Genomic DNA, 26388 nt, shown 5'->3' with positions numbered 1-26388 from the left:
TGTTGTGTAGGTCAGTATTTTTACCAAACAGCACCGATCGCTTGACAGGACTGTATGAAAACGGGGCTCAGGAGAGAAGCCCCTCCTTATTCCATTATAACTAGCACAGGAAATGGATAGTATTAAGGGGACTGGAGAGATGGCTAACAGTTAAGAGCACTTACTATTCCAGAGGATCCGGTTTGATACCCAGAATCCACATGGCAGCTCACAACTGTCTCTAACTCACACATGTGGTACACAGATATATATGCAAGCAAAACACATAAACTAAGTTTTAGGCCAAGCTGATGGCACATACCTTTAATCTCAGCACTTGTATTTATGTATGTATTATATATGTATATGTATGTAGTTAGTATCCAAAATGTGTTTTAAGATTGTCTTATTGTAGCCTAAAAATTACAGTGAGCAGCCTCTAAGTTTTGACCATATATCCTGGAATTATGGAGGAGATTCAGTTATGTCTAATAATCAAACCCTAATCAACAGACCTGCGGAAGCAGAGTCAACTATCCATAGCCACCTGACCAGACACAGAAGGCAAAGGCAGGATTTCGGTTTGCTTTTAGAAGTTAGCGCAGAATGAAAGCCACTGGCAACTGCTGAGGCTGCACCCCAGTGACATCCAGGTGAGCGCGAGCACACCGACACCATGGCATCAAGATGCGCCCATAACACCTGTGGTCCGCAGGAGCCCCAAGGGGGTGCACACCTGTAATCCCAGCACTCTGGAGGCCGAGCTGGAGGATCAGCGCAACTTTGAGGCCAGCCTGGTCTACATAGTGCCAGGGTAGCCATCACTGCAGAATGAGACTGTGTCCACTCTGAAATTGCAATGGCGCGTATTTGTGACTCTTCGGCAGTCTCCATAGTGGACAGCCACTGTCTGGGGATTGATCAGTGGTGAGATAGCCAAGTTCTGTTAAGCCAGGCATGGCAGTGGAACACCATACTTTCTGCTGAACTCACTTCCTGAGTGTAGACCGGCTGTTCATGCAGATATGCCCAGCAACACACGAGAAAACCAGAAGGTCCACCCAGAACAGCCTCACTCCATTTGCCTTGCTTCTCCTAGCTTTCTCCTTAGCTAGCTCTTCTCCCTGAACTTGTGCCTCATCCATAAACTCAACAGCCTGTCTTCAGAATAATATTGCTTTGAATAAAACCTCACAATATTGTCCCATTTTCTTCACTCAAAAAAAAAAAATTTTTTTTTTTTTTTTAAGAGGAGGTCTCACTGTGTAGCACTGGCTGGCCTAGAACAGAGATCCACCCATCTCCGCCTCCCAGGTGCTTAAATTAAAGGCACGCTCCACCACGTACAACTTAAAACATTCTCTGTCCAGTGTTTCTAACTAATGTTCAAGCTCAGCTATAGATTGTATTCTCCTTAATAGAATACGATGGTCATAGGATACAGATAGCCTTACTAAGTATGACTAGGGACTATTTAAATATTTGGCAATCTTGTAGGTTTAAAAAAATAAAAAATAAAACCCAGAATGCTGGGAGAGTATTTACCCCATGGAAAAGTGAAATGGAATAAAAGATGGCCAGCTGCTCAAGCCAGCTCTGCCTCTACCCTTGAGGTGCTTCTCGCAAGTGGGACAAGATTTCTAGGGGTGAAAGATGCATCAAAAGGAGGTTCTTGTGGTCCGTGGGGTGTAAGGCAAGGGACCTGGTATTGGCAACCCATCTCCACCATCAGAAGGCCATTACCTCATTTTCTGACGGGGCAGTGCAAGTCACTGTTATTTCTAATAGTGGTAGACCAGGAGAAAGAAAGGAAAAACAGAAAAACAAACGAAAAAACTCTTTAGCTCTTCTCTGAAGCGAGTGCCAGAAACACTGAAAGGGACGTGTAGTGGGCAGCTGTTCTATCATCTTGAAGGTCCACCCTAGAGATGCAGCGGGTAACTGCTCCACCTGCCTATGACCTTGAAGTACCTGCCCCTGGGGCGTGGCCTCTCAGTGACCCTTAAGACCTGAGCTTCAGGTAGGCTTCGCTCTCTTTGCTCCCTCGTGGGACTTGGATCCAGAACCTGTGTCAATTCTGTTCTGTACAGTGAGTTTTTCTCCTTAATAAATTCTTTGCTCTTTAGACAGATTCCGTGGATTTCTTGTTATAGGGATGTTTTGTAGGTAGGTCTGAGAACTAAAGTCATAAAACTGCACGCCTTTAATCCCAGCACTCAGGAGACAGAGGCAGACAGGTTTCTGTGAGTTCAAGGCCAGCCTGGTCTACAAAGCTAGTTCTATAGCCAAGGCTACTCAGAGAAACCCTATCTTGAAAAACAAAAACATCAACAACAACGGAAAAAAAGATGATGGGATGAGGGCCTCAAGTGAGTCTTCCTGAAACTCCAGCCCAAGGAGCGGGTGTCCTTCCCAGAGTTCCCAGCAAGTTCTATCTGTCCAAACCAACCTACAATTCCAGTGTCAAGTGGTCCAGAGCCCAGGTGGGACACACCATCTTGCCAGCCTACTTACCTCCTCCACAGTTCAGCTGTTATCTGGAGCTGGCAGGAGGCGGGGGCAGCCAGTTCTGGTCCAGCTTTGTTTTCAGCAGAGCAGTTCTTCATTCCCCAGCAGACAGAGTGGACAATGTGGCGAGGAGGGGAGTAAGATAATGGCCGGCCAGCCCTGGGCCACATCTTTTAGAAATATCTGAGACATCAGCATACATGTTGAAAATGTTCAAGTCTGCGAATGAATTACTGACCAAATTTGTTCTTTCCCATATTGGAAATACCTTGTTTGATGTTGACTTAGTATCAAGCAATCCTTTAAGTCTCATGTCACATCTGCTGTCCATGACATCTCATCTTGCTTAGAGAGCAGAGGAAATGACCGTAATGTGGCCATTTAATTAGCAAAGGCCACGACCTTCAGATACCCTTGATCTAAGGATGAATCTGGAGACTCCACACATTGTACAATGTATCTGTTTGAAGTTTACCTTTTCTTTAATGACTTAATGGAAAAAAACTGTATGATGAAATAGATTTTTCTCCAAATATATATATATATATATTTATATAATATATAATCTTAGTTAACTCAAAGGTATATACATTATATAATAAATAATATTTATAAAAAGAGACTTTTTGAATATAAAATCAAAAAGATCAACAACTTCTACAACTTTTTACAAAACTTTGGATACAGCAGGTTGGTAGGAAATTCCCATTGGATACTATTACCTGACTATGGCGAGGATAATTACAATGCACTCATGTACTATTATTAAATAATTACTTGTCAGCTACTTGAATACACCCCAGAAACATGACTTTATCACTTTTAATATAGAATACATAGACATGAAAAGACTTTTAAATTTTGTATCCGTTCTGCTGAAGTGTCCTCATAATAGCAAGCATTATCCAGTTGACTTTGATTTCAGACTTCTGGAAGGAGAGGTGGGAGGGGGCATTTGGGATGCTAGGAAGGGGTGGGAGGTGGTGTGCCTTGAACAGTGCTCAGTGTCACAGGGTAGGGAGTGCAGGCGAGGGCCTACACTTGGCAAGCCAACTGCCTGACAGGAAAGTTAAGTAACTGCCCGGATGTCAAGTCAGAGTTAGCAGACCCCAGACAGAAGCGGGGAAGGACAGATCCTTGCTCTGCTCCATTCCTCGGTCGCATCTCCGCTTTCTGAGTCTCCTTAAGACAGAGTTGATGGATTGATCCACGCTGCCACGCCCATCTTCCTAACCCCAGCCAGGACCCCGTGCATCAGAACTCAGTTGGGAGAGGCTTCATCCTCTGTCTTGCCTCCTCTGAGCATCAACTCCAGATCTTGGGAACTGAGATAGGCGACCTCACTTGCAGGTGGCGGAAGGGAAGCCCTGTGTTCAGGTTCTCTTGTCTTTTGGGTTATTCACGCCAAAGGGAGGGAAGGACCCGGGGAGGCCCTGCCCTCCTAACACAAGGGAAACGGGAATCTTCACCCTCCCCGCCTGCCAGCTGCAGATTTGGAATCGCGAGATGATTGTTTCCACACTGGGGCTGTTAGTTAACTAAGGTGTCCAGCTGTTCTCCCTAGTGTCTGCTGGTGAGTGGGACTGAGAAGGGCGGAGCAGCCCCCTCTTCCTGCAGGGAGAGCATGGAGCTGGAAGAGACTTGCCTGCACATCTAACCTATTTACAAGGGCCACCATGACAGGCAGATGCAGTGGCAGGTAGAAGCTGTGGAATGACAGAAACAGATGTTGAGATCTGACTATTTCTAATGCAGAGCAGGGCTATAGAAAAAAAACATGAGCCTAAGAGGAACTCAGCTATTCTTCAAATGGCTTCCCAGGCCGTCCAGAATTCTGAGTTCTTCAAAACTCAAGATCCTGCTCCGACAACGGCCCAGGGCCTCCCGCCACTGCATCCTGGCTATCCCTATGGCTTTTCTCAGAATGGGAAAGTGTGTCAATTTGAATGGGAGTAGATGGACAAAAGGGACTGCAGGGCTCTGTTCTGTTTCACAACCCCCACCTCAGAGGCATCTTGGAATGTCATGAGTAGAGGCAGCTTGGAGACAGACTCTTGCCATGCTCTTGTCTTTACCACCAGGCCAAGAGCTCGCATTAGCCCAGCCTGTTCTGTTGCAGTAGAATTTTTTTTTTTCACTTTTATTTTCTTTAACATGTGCAAAGGTAAGCCTCGGGTCTGTCCCCAGCAGACCCTGGAAAACCAAAAAAGAAAGCCCCTCTGTAAAGCCACACACCATCCAGAGCAGGGTGAGAAACGTTAGATGAGAAAGAAGGGCCTCCCGTCCGAAGCCGCCTGGGTCCAGGTCGTGTATCACATGCAGCTGGCAAACAGTCTACGCTCCTTGCTGGCCAGTGCTGAAGGCTGGCCCAGATCTAGATCCTGCTTCCCGTGGGACTTCGATGAATGGATCCAGCGGCACGATCTACCCCTTCCCAGTGCCCTTTGGGAAATAAACAGGAAGAGTCAGAAACCTAGTAACTGCTGTTGACATCACCCCCTGGGATGCAAAGATCACAGGCTGTTGACATGGCTGGTCTTGCTCTCTCCTAACCTCAGAGCCTGCTGTGGAGGGAGGACATGCCATCAGCAGGAACAGCGGAGCCTGCATCCACAAAAAAAATAAAAAATAAAAAATAAATAAAACCTTCTAGCTGAGGAAGCCCGCTGTAAGCAACTAGTAACTATGGCAGCTCTATTCCACGTAGAGATGGAGAAACCCGGTAGTCTGAGGGACTGACCAGAAGGTCATGGTATGTGTTTCTGCTCAGGCACCAGCAGCTCGCTATGAATTGTCCAAAAGAAAGGGAACCAACTTAACTAATTATGATTGAATCCCTTCCCAGAATGCTCTACTGAGAATGTTGATTCCTCTGTACAGTCCTATCCGGCAGGATTTGAGGTACCAAGGCCATCACCTCCCAGGAAGCCCCAGCCAACCCTCAGCTGTGGGGCAGGCAGAGCTGAAACAGGCAGCGCAAGATGACCTGGATATGCCCAAGGTTCCACAAAAGACTAGTGACAGACCCAGGACACATGGCCAGTTAGATGAGGTGACTGGGTCCGTAGCTTTTTCAACATAGCGATAAAAAGCATAAACCCAATGCTTGTAAACTGCCGGTATTTGGGTACCAAGCCAGCAGCTAACTGGAGACAGTGGACAAAACCCAAGCAATGGAGAAAGTATCTTCCCCACTTAGGCAGGGCGGGGATGCTGCCACTGTGCTGAGCTCTCCCCGGAGGGTACGGAGGGCACGTGGCCTGCCCTGCCCTGCCCTGCGGCTCCTTTTCTGCCTGTTCTGCCAAGAAAAATGCCAGAGACTGTCTCTGCCTGCTGTCTCCCTGTCTGATGGTCTCTTGGGTTCCATCAGTAGTAGTAGCACCCACAGGGGTGAGAGGGTAGGAAGGAAACAGGTCTCAACCAGCTTCCTGCAAAGCAGGCTGCAAGAGCCTGGAGAAAGGAACTCTTGACCAGCCCTGATGGGCCCCGGGAGTCTGAGCACTGGGCCAGGCTCTTCATGACTGGGTCTAGTTCCCAGCAGCCCAGCAGGACACAGATCTTATCAAGAGGAAACCCAGGCTCAGCGAGGCAAAAGACCTCACAGTGGGAGAGAGCTCCCTTCTTATCAGGTGTGAGTTTGAGAGCCCCACTATGTGACGGACTGAGGCTGTGATCTACATGGTCTTGAAACCATATCTGCATGATACTGGAAAACCAGCAAGTGTTTATCACAGAAACTGGAGAAAGGGGGCTGCTTCCCTTCCTTCCTCCCCGGCACTAGAGAGTGAACCCAGAGTTTGACAGGTATGTACTCCACTACCCAGCTACCCCTGATTCTTCTTAGGGGATGATTTTTAGTACAAGGGTTGGAGCGGAGCGATTTCCTGGACTTCAAAGACCAACCCAGCACTTCCTTCTCGGCCTGGAGGATCTCAGTTGTCCACATGGGCAAGGACTGAGTCACAGGATCTGTATCTGGGACCCACACTGCCTCCATGGGTCCAATATGAGGCTTGGGCTGGGGGTGCTGTGGCCCTAGCAAGACGACATAGGGGGCTTCTGGGGGCAAGCACATGAGTCTGTTGAGGCCACTAATACAGTCTGTCCTTCAGTGAAATGGGCGGGCTAGACAAATGGCCCTCCTACCTGGCCAGAAGGAGACTACACCTACATATCTCCTCAAAATGGCCAGAGCGGGTGTCATCTGATTGTGACAGCAGGGTCACATCATACCATGGAGGGTCTCAGAGAAAGGGACCACCCATGGTTTTCACTGACCCTTCTCCTGTCCTTCCGAAAAGCAGAAGACTGCCAAGACGCTGTTCCTTTGCAGCAGCCCGGTGATGACGCTCTGACGCCTTCCCTGACATTTCTGATTAGAGCTACCTTCAGAGTTAGCATTCACAGTCGCCAACTTGAGCTTTATAAAAATTCAGAAAGGTGCCCATTCCACCATCGCTGTGCATGTGAGGAAGTCAGCAAGGAGTCCAAGGTTCAAGAGCAGGCAAGCGAAGTGCTGGGCCTCCACTGCAGTCCTCCCCACCCTTGACCTTGATACAGAAAACTCCCCCCTCCTCTATGGTTCTAGACCCTGCCGGGATGGAACGTACACCCTACGGGGGATTCTTAGATGGACTGAGAGAGGCGTCAACCCTTCAATCAGAGGTAGTTCTTGTGATGCCAGGTACCTCCCAGCCCTACACAGGGCAAACGTGAGCTACCAGCTCCAGTGTGTCACCGGCTGGCTCCAAGGTGCTTGGGTGGAACACATTGCCCTGGCCAGCCATAAATGGACAGAGAGCTGCTTTTCCATCAGTCAAGCACATTCCCCGGTGTTCTTCCCCTCATTCCTCACAGCAGCTCAGGAAGAGTAACAGCTGTTAGAGTCAGGGTTGGTTGACAAGTGGGGGGACCTAATTGCAAAGCCTGGGATGCAGGGCAGACCCTTCTCAGGGGAGAGGGATGGAGAGAAGGGCCCCGCTGGCCTTAGGAAGCACCCATGTCAGAGACTTTAGGGCCACTCTGCTTCTAGGCTGACCTTCCCTGGGGTCCTCCCACGCAGACCACCTCTGGGAAGCTTGGAAGCATAATCCACCAGCCTTTTATCCCGTGATTACTCACCACAGCCACTCTGAACTGGGATCCTTTCTCTTTCCCATCTCCCTCCATAAACTTGGTGAGAATGCTCCCTGCTCCGCCCAAGATCTTGCTCCCCCACCCACCTCCCCAAGCTCTGGAGGATTTGTGCTAGGCCAAAGCTTGCCCTCTTAGTTCATGGTTGATGTGAAATGACTCTGCCCCAGGGCATGAGAGACTTTCCAACCCACTGTTTCAGGCTTTTCTTTCTTTCTTTCTTTCTTTCTTTCTTTCTTTCTTTCTTTCTTTCTTTCTTTTCTTTCTTTTTCTTTTTTTTTTTTTTTTGTACAGGGTCTCACTATGTATTCCTGGCTGTCCTGGAGCTCTCTATGTATACCAGACTAGCCTCGAAGTCACAGAGACCTATTTGCCTCTGCCTCCTGAGTGCTGGTATTAAAAGCCAGTACCACTATACCCAGATCCTGTTTCTGGTATCTGAACCTCTCCTCCTTGGACAGTGAGGACACTGAGGCCCTAAGAAATGAAAATTGGGGGCACGGCTGGGACCAGACCTCAGCCTCTCTCTTCTGGCTGCACAGATGCTCAGTAACGACAGCCGGCAGCCATGAACAAATCTGGTCTAGCTCATCATTGCTAATTTGTGTAAAATGTTTAATCAATTGCCTGTGGCTTATGTGCACACCGTTGGTTAATACCTGAGCCTGGTGTAAATCTGCTACGTCACTGCCCAAGACCGTTCCCATGGAAGTGTGGGAAGCCCTGGATTCCCACTTCGGCTGGGGGAACTTGTTTGTCTTGGGAAGCTTAGAAACAGAGACGAGGGGAGAGCAGCCCTGCGCCCCGCCCCGCCCCGCGCCCCGCCCCGCGCCGCCCTGCGCCCCGCCCCACGCCCTACCTGGCCCCCTACTTGCAGGTGTGCACATCATAGATGCGGATGCACTCTTGGCAGCTGACGTAGCAGCACCAGTGGAAGACGCAATGGCATTTCTCCTTCCGCTTCTCCGTCCTCGTGTTGTGGCCGCGGCCACAGCACAGAAGATCGCAGCCATCGATGCCATGGGAGGTGACATTACAAGTCCTGTCCCTGGTGCCAAAGGAGCCCGTCTCAGGGTTGGGCTCACAGAAGTTGGGGGAGTTCTCATAGTAGACTAGGTCCCTCTCGGTGGGTGGCTTGAAGAGTGCGTACTTGGCTCGCAGGGTCTCCACCCAGCCTCGGGACTCCCGGTGCTTCTCCACCACCATCTCTGAGGCGCTGTCGTACTTGTCCTTGAGGAAGTCGCCAATGGCGCGGAAGTCGGGCTGGGCCCACCAGCAGGTCTTCACCTCACAGCTGCCCGACAGCCCGTGGCATTTGCACTTCAGGTGCATGTGGTCCAGGATGGTCTGGGGAAAAGGAGCAGCAGCTAGCCCAGACTGACCCACCTGGGGCACCTGCCCCCCTGTCCCACGCGCTCTTTCACCCTTACTCAGTGCCAGGAAGAATGGATGGAAACCAGTGTCCCTAGTCACACCCACAAGCACCGGCAGGCTTCACGTTCACGCCTCATTCACCCAAGTGGTACTGACTGTTGGGCCCCTTCAAGGCTGTCGCTGAGAGAGCCAAGCGATGGGCTCAAGGTTCCACAACCAGAGGAAGGGGGAAGGCTGGACTCCTAAAGTCAGTTCCCACCCCACCACCACATCACAGGCTTGCACAGACTCCGCCTGCCAAGCAGCATACTATAGTATAGTTAGTCTGCAGGTGCTTGCTCCTACAGGGCAGCAACACTCCCTGGCAGATCCCCCAGAGAACCAGGAACAGGGCCACATGTGACGATTTGAGTTTGATACCAGAACCTACATGCTGGGGAGAACTGACTCCTACAAGTTGTCCTCCGACTTCCACACACACAGCGTGACACGTACACAGAGACGATGAATAAGCAAAGGTACTTAGATTAAAAAAAAAAAAATAACAACCTACTCAGGGGCAGCTGGGTGGAAAGGAAGGAGGGTGCTCAAGGGAGTACTTTGGGGTGTGGATGGGCCAGGAATCCCTGCTGGGGCTCCCCGAGCTGTGGGTAGCTGACTCACTGTGCGGCCTGCCTCGTTATTATGCTTGTTCATTGCCGAGCGGGCATCCGGTCTGTTTTCCCGTGCATCTGCGAACTCCCGCGACACAAGCACCCCGAAGTCGGCGTCCTCGCTGCAGCCGCCCCACTTCCAGCCTTCTCCAGGTGGCCCCTTATGATGCGAGTCGCAGCCGCAGATGGTGGAGGTACCCTCGGCGCAGGAGCGCGTGACCGCGAAGGCTACACCAGCCGAGGCGATGGCATGCACGAAGGCTGATTCGCGAGTGGCTGCGGAAGGATGTCGGGGGGAAGCCGCTCAGGCTGGAGTCTAGGGTACAAAGCCTGGCCTCTGAGGGCTGGGAAGGAGCTCAAGGGCCCATTAGCTATCGAGGGAAGAGCCAAGTGCCTTCCTGCTCCTCTTTAGTGAGTGCAGACCCTAGCTGGTATTCTCCCTTTACAGATGGGCAAACTGAGGCCCGGGCTGCAATGCTGTTCTGATAGGAGGGTCTATGATGGCACGGGAATGAACACTGAGGAGCTAAGGTGGCCATGCCCTGTCCTGGCTCTTGGTCTCCAACTTTGCACCTTCACAAGCACACTTTCCCAAAACAGTTCTGAGCCCTCTACTCTGGAAACTGGAATCTGCCGCCTAAACCTACTAATCCACCTATGTTCCGCCCAAATCTCGGTTCCCCGAAGGCAGATTCCTCATCTGAGTTTCACATTACACTCTGCAAAATGGGTGCAGCTTCTCCTGCCAGAGCTGCCCATTTCCTGGCCACATCCTTCAAAGCCACAAGGGTCGAGACACAGGGTAGTTTTTCTGCCTTTGGCCCCAGGGTCCCGGGAAGAGGAGATTCTCAGGGGGTGTCTCTAGCCTTGTTACAATAAGAGCTACCCCCCGAACGCTGCGAACACACAGATCTGTCTTTCGGATGCTTTATTCCCTAAAATGTTCTAAACTCTGTTTTATAGACAGCGCACTGCGAGGCCAGAGGCCCAGCCATCTCTTCTTATAGGCCCCCAGGGCGGGTCGTGCCATATTGCTCAGGTGGTCGGACCCAGCTCTCCTTTCCTAGGTCATAGCCACAGCTATGATGGCACGAAGCCCTCACGCGCTGGTGGCGCGTCCCACTTTCTCTGTAGCCTGAGAGGGAGCTGCCGCAGGAGCACGGGCCGGGGCCCGGGGGCTGCGCGCGGTGGTGATCCGGGCCTCCGGGCCCGTGCGCCCCAGGGGAGGGCGCCCCTGGCTTCCGGCGACCCGGCCCCGCCACGCTCGGTTCCCAGCGCCGAGGCCGCGGGGGTGGCGGGGGCGGGGCGGGGATTAGCCTGGGAGCGGCGCTGCCAGCCCCGCTGTGCCGGTCCCCGTCCGGCGGGGCCCGCTGCGCCGCTCAATCCGCCTTTGTTCGCGCGGTGTCACACCGCATTACCCGCATAATGCGGCCGCCGAGCCCCGGCCGCCGGGTCGGCCGCCACCACGTAGCAACGGGCGGCTCCCGCGGCCGGGCCGCGCCCCCAGCCCCGGCGCCGGGCAGCGCGATCCCCGGGAGGCGGCGGCCAGAGGGCGTGTGAATGGCGCGGCGACCGGAGCGGGCGCGCGGCGGGGGGCGGCGCTCGCGCCCTCGGGGAGCCGCGGGGGACCGCGGCCTCGCGCCTTCCGGCAGCCCACCCCCCGCACCTACTGGGACGTGAGCAAAAGTGGACAGGACCCACCGCCTGCTCACGAGGCACCGGGGCGCGGGTACGCCTTCCCGGAGCCTCACCCCACTGCCTTCATCAAATCCCAGTGTCTCAGCCCCATATTCCCGGCACAACCGGGACACAAACTGCCCTCTTGCAGTGGGACCGAGGCATGTGGCACAACCCACTGAGGCGAATCTAAACAGCAGACCCACAGCGAACCGGTATAAAGCTGAAAGGTCTGGGTGGACGATGTCCTGGGCGGGAGGCATGATCAGAAGGCCGGTGTTGCTTTTGGGGCGGCGTCGGGACGCCGGGCTGTTTGATTAAGCGCTACCTGGACTGAGGTGGGGCGCCGGAAGGCGGTGAGACCAACAGGCGGGCGAGATCGGGTTTGAAAAGCCAGCCGCCGCCGCCACTTGGCCCCAATTAGAGGCCAAACCTTTTATGTAAACAAGGAATAATTAGCTTTGATAATAGAAGCGTAAACAGAATCATCATCCATTGATTTGCTAATTGCCCTCCTGTCCCATGACAATAGCCAGCGTTTTTTGCCTGTAGGTTGTACAGACCCTTCGCACTAGACGCACAGGTGGGGGGGAGGGAGCGGAATTTGCTCCAATCGGGAGGGTAGTCAGCTCCCATCTCCCAAACTCAGCTGACTCTCAGTCACCCCTCTTCTTCCTGGCTGTGAATGCAGCTTTTATCAATTCCTTCCAAGAGGAAGAGCAACACCACCACCCCCAATCGGCTGGCAAAACTCCAGTCGAGGCCAGCCCAGCTAGGGTCATTAAATTCCTGAACACAAGAGGTTCTGGAGCCAAAGTCCCCTTCTAGGAGCGGTGGCCCCACTCATCCCTCCCTCTCTTACACCCCATGCTCAAAGTCAAATGCGGCTACTTTCATCCACCAGGGTCACAGCTGGTTACACTTCCAGGTCTCAAGATAGCTGAGAGCAAATCTACAGGCCACCAGTTTATGGGCATGTCTTGCTTTCAGGACATGGGAACCAACAGGAACTCTCAGGGGACCCTCGGAGTCCATCAAGTGCTACGAGCCCCAGGCAGCTTCCTCAGATCCTGGAGGCTTTCCACGTCACAACACCTATGCCTGGTACCATCCCACCCCCACCCCAAAGCCGTATTTGCATAGCACTTAACACAGCATAAGGGAAATGTCACCCATGTCCACATCAAAGCCTGGGTTCCCGCTGTGTCATCCAGGAAGGAAGGGCTTCCGAGCTCCTTGGTGCCTGCCCTCCAATCTCAGGACCTTGCTGCATCTCAGGGCTACCCAGCCCCCCTGCAGCACTGGAAAAGATGTGCTGATGTGGAGACAGCCCGGTCTGTCCAGAGATGGACCCCACCCACTTTCCACCAACTTTATTACCCTCCTAGGGAGATCTTGGACTCAGAGTTTCCCACGATGGGAGGAAGGAGGGCAGGGTCCTGGGACCCTTCCCGCCACCTCCCACCCAGCCCCAGGCAAGTACCTTTGTCCAGGACAGGCCCGAAGATGGCCAAGCTGTCATCTATGGTGGTGCAGTTCCATCGTCGGCCCCGGAACTGATGCTGGCACTCCTGGATGCCCAGCTTCACACCTTCCGCTACACTGGGCATGATCTCGATGTAATTGCGGCAGAAGCGCAGCTGCTTGGGGACCAGGCCTGGGATGGAGCCGCAGAGCAGAGGCTGGGAGCCCAGAGATGTGTACTGCTGGCCCAGGGCCAGGGACCTGCGGGCAGACAATGGGCATGGCACTGTAGATACAAAACATTTGGCCCAGTAGGGAAGTCATTTCTTCACAGAGGAGGGAGCAGGGTAAGGGTGGGATGATCCATGGCGCTGGCACCTCATGTGCTTCTTTTGGCTCCCTTGGGGACATGGTGTCCCACGAAGGTACAACACTGGTTTAGGCAGTGTCCCTCTGACATGGACACACCTGACTGCCAGGGTATGTGGAGCAGCCGCGCCTCTGGGGGAGGAGGGACTTTGCGGGTCTGTATTATGTCATGAAAATACCCCTCGACGGGAAATGTAGAATTGGGGCCGAGACCAAGTTCTGCCCGGTGCCTGGGCCCAGTTGCCCTGGTGGGAATTGCAGGACTCCCGCTGAGCAATCTCCCAGGGACTCTAGGATTCATGGGCCATGCGGAGACTTAACAGCCATTCGTGGGAGGAATCCACATAAAGGACAAAGGAAGCAGAGGCCATTGTGGCTCCAGCTCCATCTTAGGAAAAAACAAAACAGAAGCATAAGTCTCAGCAGAGCTTACACACACACACACACACACACACACACACACACACACACACACCCCACAGGACCCCGCAGCCCCTTCCCCAGGATTAGACTTGACCAAGAGCCTGTCTGCCTCTGATGTCGAGCACTCTCTCTACAAGGGCCTCCACCTCCATCTTTCTCGTTCCCTAGAAGTTTCTAGAGTGCCACCTCCCCTCACCAAAAACAGAGGCTCCGTGTCATGACTAGTTTTTGCTCAAGAGCAAAAGGAAAAGTCTCAGCAGGCATTTCCCCCACCCTGTTCTTCAGTCAAGCCACCCCATTCTTCTACCAACTCTTCAACCCTTGGGAAGTACATGTGGGGGGCAGGGTTATATACTCTAGACAAATCAAGGTACTGCCAGAGCCGCCCTCTACTTTCTTCCCTCTTCCCAAGACAGGGACAGCAGAAATGACGGCATGGTCCAGGGACTTCACAGTCCATTGTAGCCAGCCCCGTGATAAGGGGCAGTGTCCTAGAAGAAGGTGGCCTAGGCACTGGCCAAGGTCAAGTCCTGGATTCAGGAGCCTTGCTTGGGAAGAGGGCCTTGGAGCCTCTGGAGTGGGTCAGAAAGCATGCCGGAGCTTCTTGACTATGGGTGAACCAAACACGGGACATTTATGGACTCCTGTTGCTCAGCACCTTTCACAAAACAGACCTGATTCATTTCTGAACATGTCTGTTCGCTGATGAAGAACCAGGGTTTCCAGAACGATTGCCCCAGGTTTCTTGGGAACAAGTAGGTGGCCGATCAGAATATGCTATAAGCTGCCTTCCCAGGACCCTTCCCAGCACCCTTCCCCCACACTAGACACTCAGAGTCTTGCTCAATTCAGAGACTCCAGGGCAACGTGGCACACAGCACCGCCACTTCCGGCAGCCTCTGGTCTCAGCTGTCAGGGGAAGAAGTCCAGGTTTTCCCATTTGTTGATTGGGAAGAGAGCCTGGGGGGAGGGGCAGAACTGGGGGATTTTGAATTGGTGAGGAGTCGCGTCCAGATCTGAGAGTCCCCAGCCTCACCTTTCAGAGGCTCATGCATGCCTGCAAGTGATCTCCCACTGAGTTCTCCCCAACCCAAAGCCCTGAGCCCTTTTGAAAAGGAAAATCCGGAGACCTGGTGGCGCATTCCTGTAATCTCAACTCTTGGGAAAAGCAAGAGGATCAGGAGTTGCAAGCTAGCCTGGGCTACAAGAGACTCGGTCTCATTGAGACAGAACAAGAGTGAGAGAGAAAGAGGTAGCCACTGAAACATTAATGTCGCACCATCATGGCTAACTACAGCTCCGTTCACTCAGTGACCTTTCCTGATGGCACCCCAGCACACAGTGGGGACTTGACTAGCATGCAGACCACAGAGAGCCAAGGGACTGCTGTTAGAAACCAGACTGCCTGGTTCCAGAGCTCTGGGGCAAGCCACTTAACCACTGCCTTATGGGCAAGGCCTGCTGGGTCTCCAGGGAGCTGGAGTAACTTCTGTCTACACCTTAGTGGGCTCATGCCTAAGTGGGAGACAATGGTGAGCCCAGAGCCTGATGGCACAGAGCACATGAAGTCCGGGAGGGAACCCCACTCTGTGTATAGAAGAAAACACCTAACATGTAGTATAGGTCTGACTTCGGCTGGGCACAGTTCTAATGCTTATGATGACATTAACCTGTTTAATCCTCATAGGTCTGTGACGTAGAAACGGCCGTCATCACCATCATCCCATTTCATAGACAAGGAAACTAAGGCAAGGATCTGCAGGCCTCTCTCATGGCCTGTGTTCTCTCTCTCCCTTCTTTAACCCTTACCATGCCCTTTCCCAGCACACAGCCCTGGTCTGCACTCACCTCCCAAGCCCTGCAGTCATTAGAAAGGAAAATGTAGCAAGGGTTTAATGTAGACAGCTCATCACCCTGAGTTATGCTCCCCTCCCCTTCCAACCCTGTCCCCTTAGCCTGGCTCATAAGCCAAGCAATTTCCTTAACTTCTCTGCATCCGTTTCTTCTTCTGAGACAGACCCCACAGGAGGAGTAAAGGTGGACAGCTCAGTGCCAGGCACGTCAGAACCCCCAAGGAATGGTGGCCATGCCCTCAGTACTCTGTCCCTGCAATGTCACCGTCCTCATTTCCCTGACTTGGTACAACACATGAGAATTTCCAAAGCCACCCCCCATTAAACAGGCCTCAGGACAGAGCTGAGACCCCTCACCAACAGTCCTGACAGGGCTGGCAGAGCAGAGCCCTCTGACTGACAGACAGGCCAAGCTGACCAAAGCCATGTGTGACTTGGATGAACGTTCAAGCTAACAACCAAAGGGCACAGGCGCATTTCCAGGATGCTCCGGTCAAAGGTCTCAGTGGGTCTGGACATCCTGTGGTAATTAGCCAGGGCTTCTGGGGATGGGGCTCAGATCTAGGGATGGCTTTGGGCTCTTCAGCCTGTGGCCTTGGGACTGAATTCTGTGGGACAGACAGCTGCCCTCCCAGACATGCCCTGCCGGCCCTGAGCTGTGCCCACGCAGCATGGCTGACATTCCATCATCGCAGACATATCAATGTAACCCACTTCTTGTCCCCATTACAGAAGAGTTTGTCCCCCTGGGAGAGTCAACATGAGAGCCTCTTCTTCTCTCTCTCTCCCCAGTGTGAGTGGCTTTGATTGGATTTGCCTTAAGGCCTGCTAAAACTGCTTCACACCCTTTGCACATGCTCAGCCCTCCACCTGGGTACCTCTCTGCAGCCCATACCCAAGGCAACCCCCACCCTGAATCACTTCTAAAGACTTCCATGAACTCCCAGACAGAAATAACCTCTCCTAGCTTGAGTTTTCCTGCACCCCATTCACCCCTTCTCACGACAGAAGGCTAGCTAATTTGTTTGCAGCTTGTCACACAAAGGGGGCTTGTCTTCTATTGTTTCCGCCCCCCCCCCAACACACACACACACACATACACCAGCACACTTGGGCTTCCAGGCAAGAAACAGAGGATGCCCCCCAAAGAGCCAGCCTGATGCCCCCACTCGGCAGGTTCCAGGCAGCCGGAGGTTTCACCCACACACAGGACAAGACTCCTCAGTTCCGCTGAGCGACTTCCTACATTGAGGATCTGAGATGATGGCCAGGCTCCCAAAAGAGGCTGGGGCATGGCTGGCACCAGCAGCTGGTGAGGGGGAGGATAGAGGGCTTGCCAGGCCTGCCCTGCTGGGTAGGGGCTATTTATACCCAGCTCCTGTCCCTTTCTTGCCCTGCTCTGCCCAAGGCCCTGTTGCCTTCAGCCCCAGGGACAGCTCATCCTTCATCCCAACTACCCACCATCCAGCTGGACTCGGGCAGATACAAGCAGCCAGATGAATGGGCCATCGTTGGCAGCAAGCCATAGGCCCGTCATAGAGCCCTGAGTGCTGGCCCTAAGGAAGAAATACCACTCTCCAATTAGGCCAGACTGGAAACATCCCCATAGCCTTGTCAGGTTCCCACGGCCACCTAGTTCTTGATCACCTATTTGTCACCTGTGGATAGAGGGCTGTGGGTGGGTGTGCATGGTGACAAGATCAGACACACAAAGTTCTCCTTGCTGGAGAGGGGGAGCCTGGACCTTGCCCATGCTAGGCAAGGGCTCTACTGCCCTAGATAGTGGTGTTCTGAGACAAGACCGTAGTCTGTAGCCCATTTAGGCCTTGGCCTTGCAATCCTCCTGTCTCAGACACCTGAGTACTAGGATTACGGGTGTGCACCCCACATCCAACTCAGACGTAACAATTGTAATGAGTTAATTTGTATTCTTTAGTTACGTATAAAATTAATTAGAAGGAAAATGGGGGAAAGATCTGCAGCCGTTCCCAAAGAAAGCGCGAGTGGCTTGTTAATACTTCTCACAGTGAGATACAGAATTCTTTGTTTTGTTTTTGTTTTAGAGACAGGATCTCATGTACCCCAGGCCGGCCTTGAACTCCCCATGTAGCCAAGGATGATCTTAAATTTTTGAGCCTCCTGCTTCCTCTCCCTGAGTTCGAGAATTGTTGGCATGAGCCACCATACCCAGTTGATACAGTGCTGGGGATCCAGCTCAGGCCTTTGTGCCTGCTGGGAAGGCACCCCACCAACTGAGCTATACCTTTAGCCCCAGTCAGAGAATTCAGGGCAGCCTAGCTGCTGCATTGACTCACAAAGGGAAGTGTCCCCTGTGGCCTGAAATACCTGCAGACTCTGCATCCCAGCATGACTGAGCCCCCACTGGGGCCAGGCTGGCTCTGCCGGTCAACACCAGCCTCATCCTACCAGGTAGCCTCTCCTGTAGCCAAGCCTGGCTTGTTTTGTTTGCTTTTAAGTTTAGAGTCTCCCAATACAGGATCTTAGAGCTTAGGGAGGTGTTGGGAGTCACCAGGTCCAGGCTGCTGTCTTCACTGTTAACTATTTTTGTTTGAAAATGGACACAAACACAACCTCCCTCCTTTCCCTATATATAAAACATTTTAAAAGAGGGATTTGCTCGTGTGTGTGTGTGTGTGTGTGTGTGTGTGTGTGTGTGTGTGTGTGTAAAATGAACACAGAATTTCCATAAGATCCAGCAGCTCCAGCCTAGGCTCATATTCCACAGTAATGAATGTTTAGGATGATAAGAATGTTCTAGAAATAATGGTGGTAGTTGCATGACATTGGAATGAACTTAACACATTGATTTATACAATTAATAATAGCTAAAATGAGCAGGACTGTGTCTACCTGGGTCCCTCAACTTTTTAGGAAACTTTTGGAGAACCATTGGTCTGCTCTAGTTTTATGGGGATACCAAAGCTCGAAGAGGTTTTGTTGTTTTTCTGGGTCACTCAGTTGACTGGAAAGATCAGGAGCTGTGGCCACAGCTCTCCATTGTCAACAGGCTCTTCTCCCTGCACCGCTGCCCCTTCCTGTGAGCCCCAGGGTGTGATAAAGACACATTCTCAGAAGCTTCTCTAGCACTCTGAGGAGTGGACAGAATGGACCTCAGAACCACAGCACAGGGAGAAAGCTCTCTGGATCCTCCACTGGACTTGGGATGAGTTCTGGGGTCAAGCCACCCCCATCTTGCTCTTCTTGAGATCATGGGAGTCCTTGCCCTTCCCTTCTCATGGAGCTAAGTAGCCATCCTTCCAGCCTCAAAGGTTGATCACTATGAGATTCTGATCCACAAGCCTAGGACCTCATAAAATAAACACCCAGGGATTGGGAGGGAGAGGAAGGCTCCACTCCTCTCCTGCACAGACCACAGGGTTTCTAAAAGCCCATAAAGGCACACAGCCAGGTACTCTGTCTGCTGGCTTCTAGGCAATACTAGACAGAGACCCAACCTGCATCTGGTCCAGCAGAACTCTACCCTGTCTGGGCAATATGGAAACTTCTAGAAGCCAAAAGAAAATCTTGAGACATGAGCAGAAAGAGCCAAGGTATTGCCTTTCCACTTAGACAAGGTAGAGCTGGTGGGTATAATGAGGGAGGGGACAAAGTTCCTTCCTGTGCCTGAGGGCTGGGAAGGAGCTGAGCCTGGTGGGCCAGAGTTCTCTCAACTCCTGGATCCTCCGTGGGCCCTGGAAAGGGACATTTGCCCTGGCACCTCGGCAAGAAGCTTTGACAAAGCGAGTGGAGGCACAAAACTCAAGATGCACATCTGCCACCACCTTTCCTGGAATACGAGCTGATCTCAGACACACAAGGACCCTGTGCAAGCTGAGCAGCTACTATACCCTTCCCAGCAGTGCAGTGCAGGGCCAAGGAGATGTCGTCTCTGAGTGATGCCGTGCCCGGCAATTCACAAAGGAAACCTAGATGCTGCCCTTCACAGAAGTGGGGAGCCCCTGGACCTCTCTCCACCCTACAGGCCCAAGGGAGCATCTGCCTTTCTGGATCCAGCAGCAACAGAGACCACTCAGCTCACATACAGGGGCTCAGGGGAAGAGGGAGGAGCCCAAGGTAGGGCTGGGTTTCCAGTTTGACTGAGTCTGGGTCGGCAGACTGGGCCCAGAGAGAATAAGCAAACGGAGGCTTGGTCCCAGCAGCTGGGCTCACATCCTTCCCTGGTAAACACATTCACTCAACGCCTGCTCACTCGGCATCACTTACTGAATGATGACTCCAGACCTGGCAGAGCTCCAGGTACTAGGAACACAGAGATGAATGAAGCCCCACAGAACAGCACCCAGGCCAGGAGGCATCTATCAACGACAGACCAACAAGCCCTCTTCAAGTACCTACCAGCTCAGGGCACTGTGGATGCCACACAAGGGCAGGAGATGGTCTTTGGATGCTTGTCATTCATAACTCCTGTCATTTTTGCCCTAGCATAGGGAAAATCACTTAGTCTTCCAGAGTGGAACCAATGGGTCCCCGCTGCCGTGATCAGGAGCAGCTCTGCACCTGGTAATTAGATCCGGGTTCTCTTAAGCACTTGGAACAGACAGCAGCCTCAGAACAGCTGGTATACCTGGGTAACCATTTTATCTCTCACCTGAAGTCTTGGGCTATTCAGAGGAACAGATGAGGAGAGAAAGGCTGGCAAGGGACCCACCTGCTGAGGTTTACACCACTTCAGGCAGGCTGGCAGAGTTTGAAGCATCCGAAGCTGGACTTCGGTCTGTTTACTTATCAGTCACATGTGCAATGGGACAAGGGCAGCCCTAGAGATCAAAAGCTGGGAAGCAGCTGGGAGACTGATGTGACAGTTGGCAATAAGGAGATTCTGGGAGCTGGCGACACATTGCCACAGCCAGAGACCTCACTGCCACTGGCCTCAGGTGAGCCAGAGAGGCTATCCAGGGCTGTGGCAGTGGATGGGCATGCTGTCTGTCTCAAGACAAGGGCTTCAGGGACAGAGAGAAGGCTGTGGATAAGGACAAAAAGAGAGGAAGAAGTGAGGGTCTAAACCAGGATGACCAGGAAGATGGAGATGGCATCCATCATGGCTAGAAGCTAAGGAAAAGGAAGTCTTGGGGACAGTGACAGCCCCAGACCCTATATACAGACAGTGGGGAGTACAGAGCCCAAGAAGAATACAGAAGGCAGACATTCCCACTTGAGGACAGTTATTCAGAAGGGAGAGTGGAATGGTACTCTAGACCTGATCGCCCCAACAGGTACCTGGGGGAGCTGGGCCAACTGGAAACCTCATGTTGGGGCACTGATACCGTATGGTACCCAGGCAGGCCCAGCCCAGACCTCACACAGATAGGCCTAAAACCTGTGGGACCCTAGGTTACGTCCTTGGTTTCTGTTTCATGGTCCTTACAGAGGCATACAGTCTGGATGTGTGGGTGGGCATCACACTGTTCCTTCTGTTGTCCCTTGTCTGCTCTTTTCTCCCTAAGTTAGAGCTCTGCTTCACCCTAAGCCATCACCTCAGCCAGGTGGAGCCATCACCTCACCTCCTCCTGTGGAGACTCCTTTCTGGCCAACGCAGTGGGGTTTTTCCCCCATCTGACCTTCTCCACCCAGTGAGAGCTACCGGGAAACCAGCGTCTGTGTCTGTTTCTCAGGCTGGCTCCCCTGAACTCTGGGTTTTGGGCTTTGGCTAGACTTTCCCATGTCACCAAGACCACCACGAGCATGGCAGGAGACAGAAGGCAGAGCCTCTTGGAGAATATGAAGGAAAAGGGATTCCAGGCTGGCAGTCCACATCATGGGGTGAAACCCACAGGCGTGAAGAAAGAAAACCAACGTCAAAGTCATTCCTTCTGGAAGGAAGCAGCCACTGAGAAGGGCAGTTGGCTTTCTCCTCCTCCTCCTCCTCCTCCTCCTCCTTCTCCTTCTTCTTCCTCTCTCCCTGAGGTTCCCATGGAACTCAAGCAACAAACAGAACTTACTGGCTCTGCTGGTCAAGAGACTGCCTACCTTGGGAGTAACTCCAACAATTCATCTTCACCCCCTATTTCTAGAAGCCCCTTTCAGAGCCAAGAGGAGGCCTTCAAGGAAGCAGTGCACTTGCCTGGGATCCCAAAGAGTCTTGATGCTGGGCAGCCATGGAAGGAAGAAAATGATGTGAGAAGCAGCCCCTGTCAGAGGGAGGTGGTAGCCGGGTGGACCCTTTCCACCCAAGACAGCCCAGCCTCAATGGAATGTCTACTCTCCGCCACCGCAGCAGGCCTGCAGGCCCTGATCTGATAAGGTGTGACAGGGCCTGAAAAATGTTGAAACCTGTGAAATGTTGAAACCTGTTTTTTGAGGTGTTGTGAGCATGAGCCAGCCCCCACCCCACCCCACCCCCGCCTCCATTTCGCAGGAAGGTGGAGTGGATCACAGCGGAGAGAGGAGGAGGACAGAAGGACTGTCCCTCCTGGCTAAATTGGGGGTTGGAGCGCGAGCAGGCTGGTGGGCCCTGAAGAGGAGGGAAGAGGGTTAATGACTGTGGGGAGAGAAGGAAGAATCCAGAGACTTGGAAGGGGAAAGGTGGCAGATGAGAAAAAAGGAGGAGACTGCTCCGGCAGCCATGGCTTGCTCTGCAGCCTGGCCTGGTTCACTTTCTCTAGACTTACCAGGGGAAGACTCAACCCAGGATATCCAAGGATGTCAGGGCCAGACCAGGGACCTCCCACCTCAGACCCCAAGAAGGTCTCTCTGAGAAGTGCCAGCTGTCTCGGGGACATGGCTTCCAGGAACTTAGGTCAAGAACTGAGTCATTTCCTACCAAGCAGTTCCCAAGTGAATCCCATGATCTTCCCTTCCCCACCCCCACTGGGCAGGGCAGTCCTTGCCTTTGGAAACCGTGGTCTGGCCTCTAGCCTCAGACCTAACCACAGTTAGGCCCTGTTTCACAGACAAGACAACCAAGGCTCAAAGGTTTGCTTGGGTCACATCATCCCTGCCTGGCAGTTGGAACAACTCTCCTAGTTCCCTCCAGATGCATTTAGTCTTTCTAGGGGGAAAGATGTCGAGCATCCCTGAAACCCTATCAAGAGCAGGGGTCTCTGGGTACAAGGCTGATAGATAATAAAGACTTGTAGAATACAAGTTTCTGCTTGAAAATGTCCCTTGCTGGCTTCTGGCTGGTTGGAGGAGGGTGAGATATAGAATGTATTATACAGAAATGATAAGATAAAGAGGTAGATTATTGAATCTACTTTTAAAAAGCAACTACTAGTTTTAAATATTTTGTACTGGATTGGATTTTTGTATATTATATACAAATTTTGTATATTGATATAAACTTGAAATTATTTTTGTTAGAATACACTGTAAATACATTTCTAATCTTGTTCAAGGTATTGAACCTATATAGCTCACTTAACAATCTTGTTCAAGGTATTGTACCTATATAGCTCACTTAACAATGTAGTGCAAATTGCTAGTCCTTAAAAGTTATTACTACCAACTAATTAGGATATAAAGAAACGAAAGTTGGTAGTTATTGCAGTCGAACTTGTAGTCATATTAGGTATGTTTTCAAGGTCAAACAGATATATTTTAGATAGACAAGCCATCTTCAAACACTTCAGAGATCTACAGAATATGGCATTTAAGATGTTTTAATAACATAGGTTCTTTTTTTTTTTCTTTTATGACAATGGGACATGTCTGCTCCTGGCAGCACCAATCTACTTCAGAGAAGATGATGGGCATTGAAGAAAACTCCATATGGTGTTTACTTTCTTTGTGGCAAGAAAGTGCCCTTATTTCAACTGCTGACAAAATGGACAAGCAGGACACAAAAGAAAGGACTGCCGAACCTTGCCAAGAAAAAGTAGGGCAGCCCTTCAGAAAATCCTGCTTCACAGAAAAGTCTGTCAGATATGGTAGGCCTGTTGGCTGAAGATGGATGTCCCCAACATTGTAGAGGAACCTTGGGTGACTGTCCAGGCAGCCAGCTGTTTCTGTCATTTCTCACATTTTTCACAAGTTGCTTATTTGCACTTCCTGCTTACTTAGGTAATATTATTTCCTTCTTGGGTCTCCAAGGGAGTTGAAGACTAGATAGTTATAGTTTTCCTTGTTAACATATTCAGAAAAGAAACTCACTAAAGAGGTGTAATGTGTAAAAGTTTGAAAGACATCAAAAGATAGTTTTTGGTTGGTAATACAAGTTAAGATAGATAGTTAATTAGGTACAACACTTTGCACTCACCAAAATAGGATAGATAATGGAGTATTTTCTCTGAATTTGTCAAATGTTAATGGACTAGACATTATTAATGTAATTCTTGACTATATGTTTTGTATATACTTATTGTACTTATTGTATATAGTTTTTCTTGTATTAGTTATAATCTTTTATTATTTTAGACAAAAAAGAGGAAATGTGGTGATATATTGTATACTCTAATAAAATTTGCCTGAAGATCAGAGAACAGAACAAACCACTAAATCAAACATAGAGTTCAGGCAGTGGTGGCACACACCTTTAATCCTAGCACTTTTGGATGAGGAAAGCTTTTCAGGCTGAGGAGTCCTAGAGGTAAGAGGTTCCTTTGTCTCTCTGATCTTTCAGCATTCACCCCAATATCAGGCTCCAGTTTTTGTTTTTTTTTAATATAAAGAGACCATTTAACAATTCACGTTATGCAAGTGTGAGGAGTCCCACTTGAGGTAGAATTCTAAAAACAAGAGTGTCTAGTGGAGAGAGGCCAAGAGGGGTGTCAAAGAGATGGTCTGTGCTCTAGGCCTGAAAGCTCAGCTTGATTTGGTTGTCCTTTTCTCTCTGGGCTCAGCGTTTATTTCTTTACCTACCAACCTGCCAATCAGAACTACAGACATCATTCAGAACTACAGACGCCAATCAGAACTACAGACGTTCCCTAAGCCCAGTTTGTTTCATTGGCGCCCTTGAACCTTATCCACTTCCTCCTTGCTGACCCTCTAAATCAGAGTTACAGATGGCAGAGACAGTCTCCCACGTGCAGATGGGTGCCTGACAGGATCTGGTTAATTGTTCCAGGAAACGAAGATGGCCAGTTCCTTGGTCTGAACTGTTCGGGGTTCTCATGGAGCTTTCCCTTCAAGCCAAGTTTTGGTAAAAGAGAAAACAGTCTGCCTAGCCATTCATTTTGAGCTCTTATTCACCCCTCAAGATCTGAGATTAAAATCCCCTCTTGTTTCCAGTTTAGACTGCTCCTTCTGGTCATCTCTTGAGTTTATCAGAGGGAGGCATGACCCTGAACACCCTCCACTGAGCCATTTACAGAGTCCATTTTGCCACTAAATGGTGATACTTTTCAGAGGACAAATTGTCTCTGCCACTGGGAACTACTAAGTGCAGAGCTTGGCTTCCCAATGGGCACAGGACCCCTTGGAGGGCCTCCTTGGACTAGACCCAGTGGCTCCCACTGACCTCCCTGCCTGATCACTCAGCCCAACACCATGACAAGCTGAGGGCAGAAGCCACCCTGCTGGTTCCCTGGGCTTTTTCCACAGCTGCTGCACAGCCTGGGAAATCCTTATCTGAGTTGTCGGATGCAGAAAGCTGAGCTATTGGCTGGAAGCTCACTCTAGACCATGTCTCTGGGGGCTCCATGAAGGCCACAAGCCTGCCATGTATCTTCATTTCAGAGGCAATTACCCTGGGCCAGCCCTGCGCTAGACATTGAGAGCATATAGATGTCTGTGGGTATAGTTATAATCTTACAAGAACTACGGAGCAGCCTAGAGCTGCTGACTGGGATCTAGGTGCCTCCCTGCCCATTTCAGATCCAGACATCAGCTACTGCTGGGACCAGAGCCTTGAGAACTCACCTTTCTCCATACCTCCCATACCATGCCCTTTGGAGGGCCGAAGATGATCACTGCCCAGCTGGCTGCTTGGGTCAGGAAGGCAGGTGAGACACTGAAGCAGGCAACTTACCAGGGGCAGATTTGCAAAACCCAGACACATGGACTCCAGCACTAACCCGCTGGACCAGCCCATCTGGGAAGGAGACTAGGAAACCCCATTAAACACCTCCAGAGAAGTAGGACGGCCGAATAGCCGGAGATGGTGCAATGCAGGGTACCCAACCTCCTCTATAAAGTTCACTGCCAAAGACGTTTGACCTAAGAGGTAACCTTCAGCTGTCAGGGAAATGAGAGGCAGAGGAGCAAGCCATATGATGCTGCAGAGGCAAGCAGACTAGCTGAGAATAGGTCACGTGATGAAAGACTACAGGCCAACGTCTCTGAAGAGCCAACGTCATTTTGAAAAGTGCGTTGGGCATGAGGAGAAATACTTTTAGGTTAAAACGAAGGAAAGAGGCAACAAATAGCTGGAGCCTAGGTTGGAAACCCTTAGGGTAAAGGCAGTAGAGGTCACCACCAGAAACCAGGATCACTGGGAATCTGTAGGAGTTCTGTTAAGCAGCATGAAGTCTTGAGTTCGGAGCCAACCTCGCATATCAGAATCTCAGAGTTCGTGATGAATAGAATTTACTTTACAATTGTTCAGCAAAAACAAACGTGCATGTGTAAAACATTAGAAATGGCTGCACTGGGAAGCATGTAGATGCTTGCTCCTTGCACTGTTCTTGTCTGCTTTTCATTAGGTAGCTCTGCCTGGCCTGGGACTAGCTATGACCCTGGCTCCCATGACCTTGAGTATGCTAGCTAAGCACTCTACCCATTCAGCTACATACATCTCCTGCCCCGCCTCGACTTTTCTGGTTCACTTTCCCCCCCTGGGTTGTGGTGTTGAACGCTAGGCCCTGGTAGCATGCTCTGCCAGCTCTAAACCTCTGAGCAAGACCCACAGCCTTCATTTACAATTTTCGTAATAAAACTTTGAAGAACAATAGAAGCTCCCAACTCATTTGTGGGGACTTCTGGATGTAATCTGCGCAGGGCTGGACCTGCGACGGCCCAGTTGTTGGGAGCACCAC

At 51.3% G+C, this 26388-nt stretch overlaps 1 protein-coding gene across 7 annotated transcripts in view; it reads right to left on the bottom strand.

Annotated features, from left to right (window-relative positions):
• Positions 1-3295: 3295 nt before the first annotated feature.
• Wnt3 (Wnt family member 3) overlaps positions 3296-26388 on the bottom strand; it is a 45361-nt gene continuing 22268 nt past the window's right edge. The window contains exons 1-6 of one of the 7 annotated variants that reach the window (XM_076543497.1): positions 20064-20155; positions 19811-19972; positions 12808-13049; positions 9658-9923; positions 8480-8967; positions 3296-4929 (exon numbers count right to left, since the gene is read on the bottom strand). In XM_076543497.1, the coding sequence (XP_076399612.1) occupies positions 8488-8967; positions 9658-9923; positions 12808-12934 (873 nt within the window). In that variant the 5' untranslated portion in view covers positions 12935-13049; positions 19811-19972; positions 20064-20155 and the 3' untranslated portion in view covers positions 3296-4929; positions 8480-8487. The other 6 variants (XM_042282936.2, XM_076543499.1, XM_076543496.1 and 3 more) reach the window with 6 other exon arrangements.

Source organism: Peromyscus maniculatus, chromosome 8 (assembly GCF_049852395.1).
Source record: "Peromyscus maniculatus bairdii isolate BWxNUB_F1_BW_parent chromosome 8, HU_Pman_BW_mat_3.1, whole genome shotgun sequence".
Taxonomy (NCBI): domain Eukaryota; kingdom Metazoa; phylum Chordata; class Mammalia; order Rodentia; family Cricetidae; genus Peromyscus; species Peromyscus maniculatus.
The sequence above is the reverse complement of the archived record's forward strand: the minus strand, read 5'-3'. Positions and strand labels throughout refer to the sequence as shown.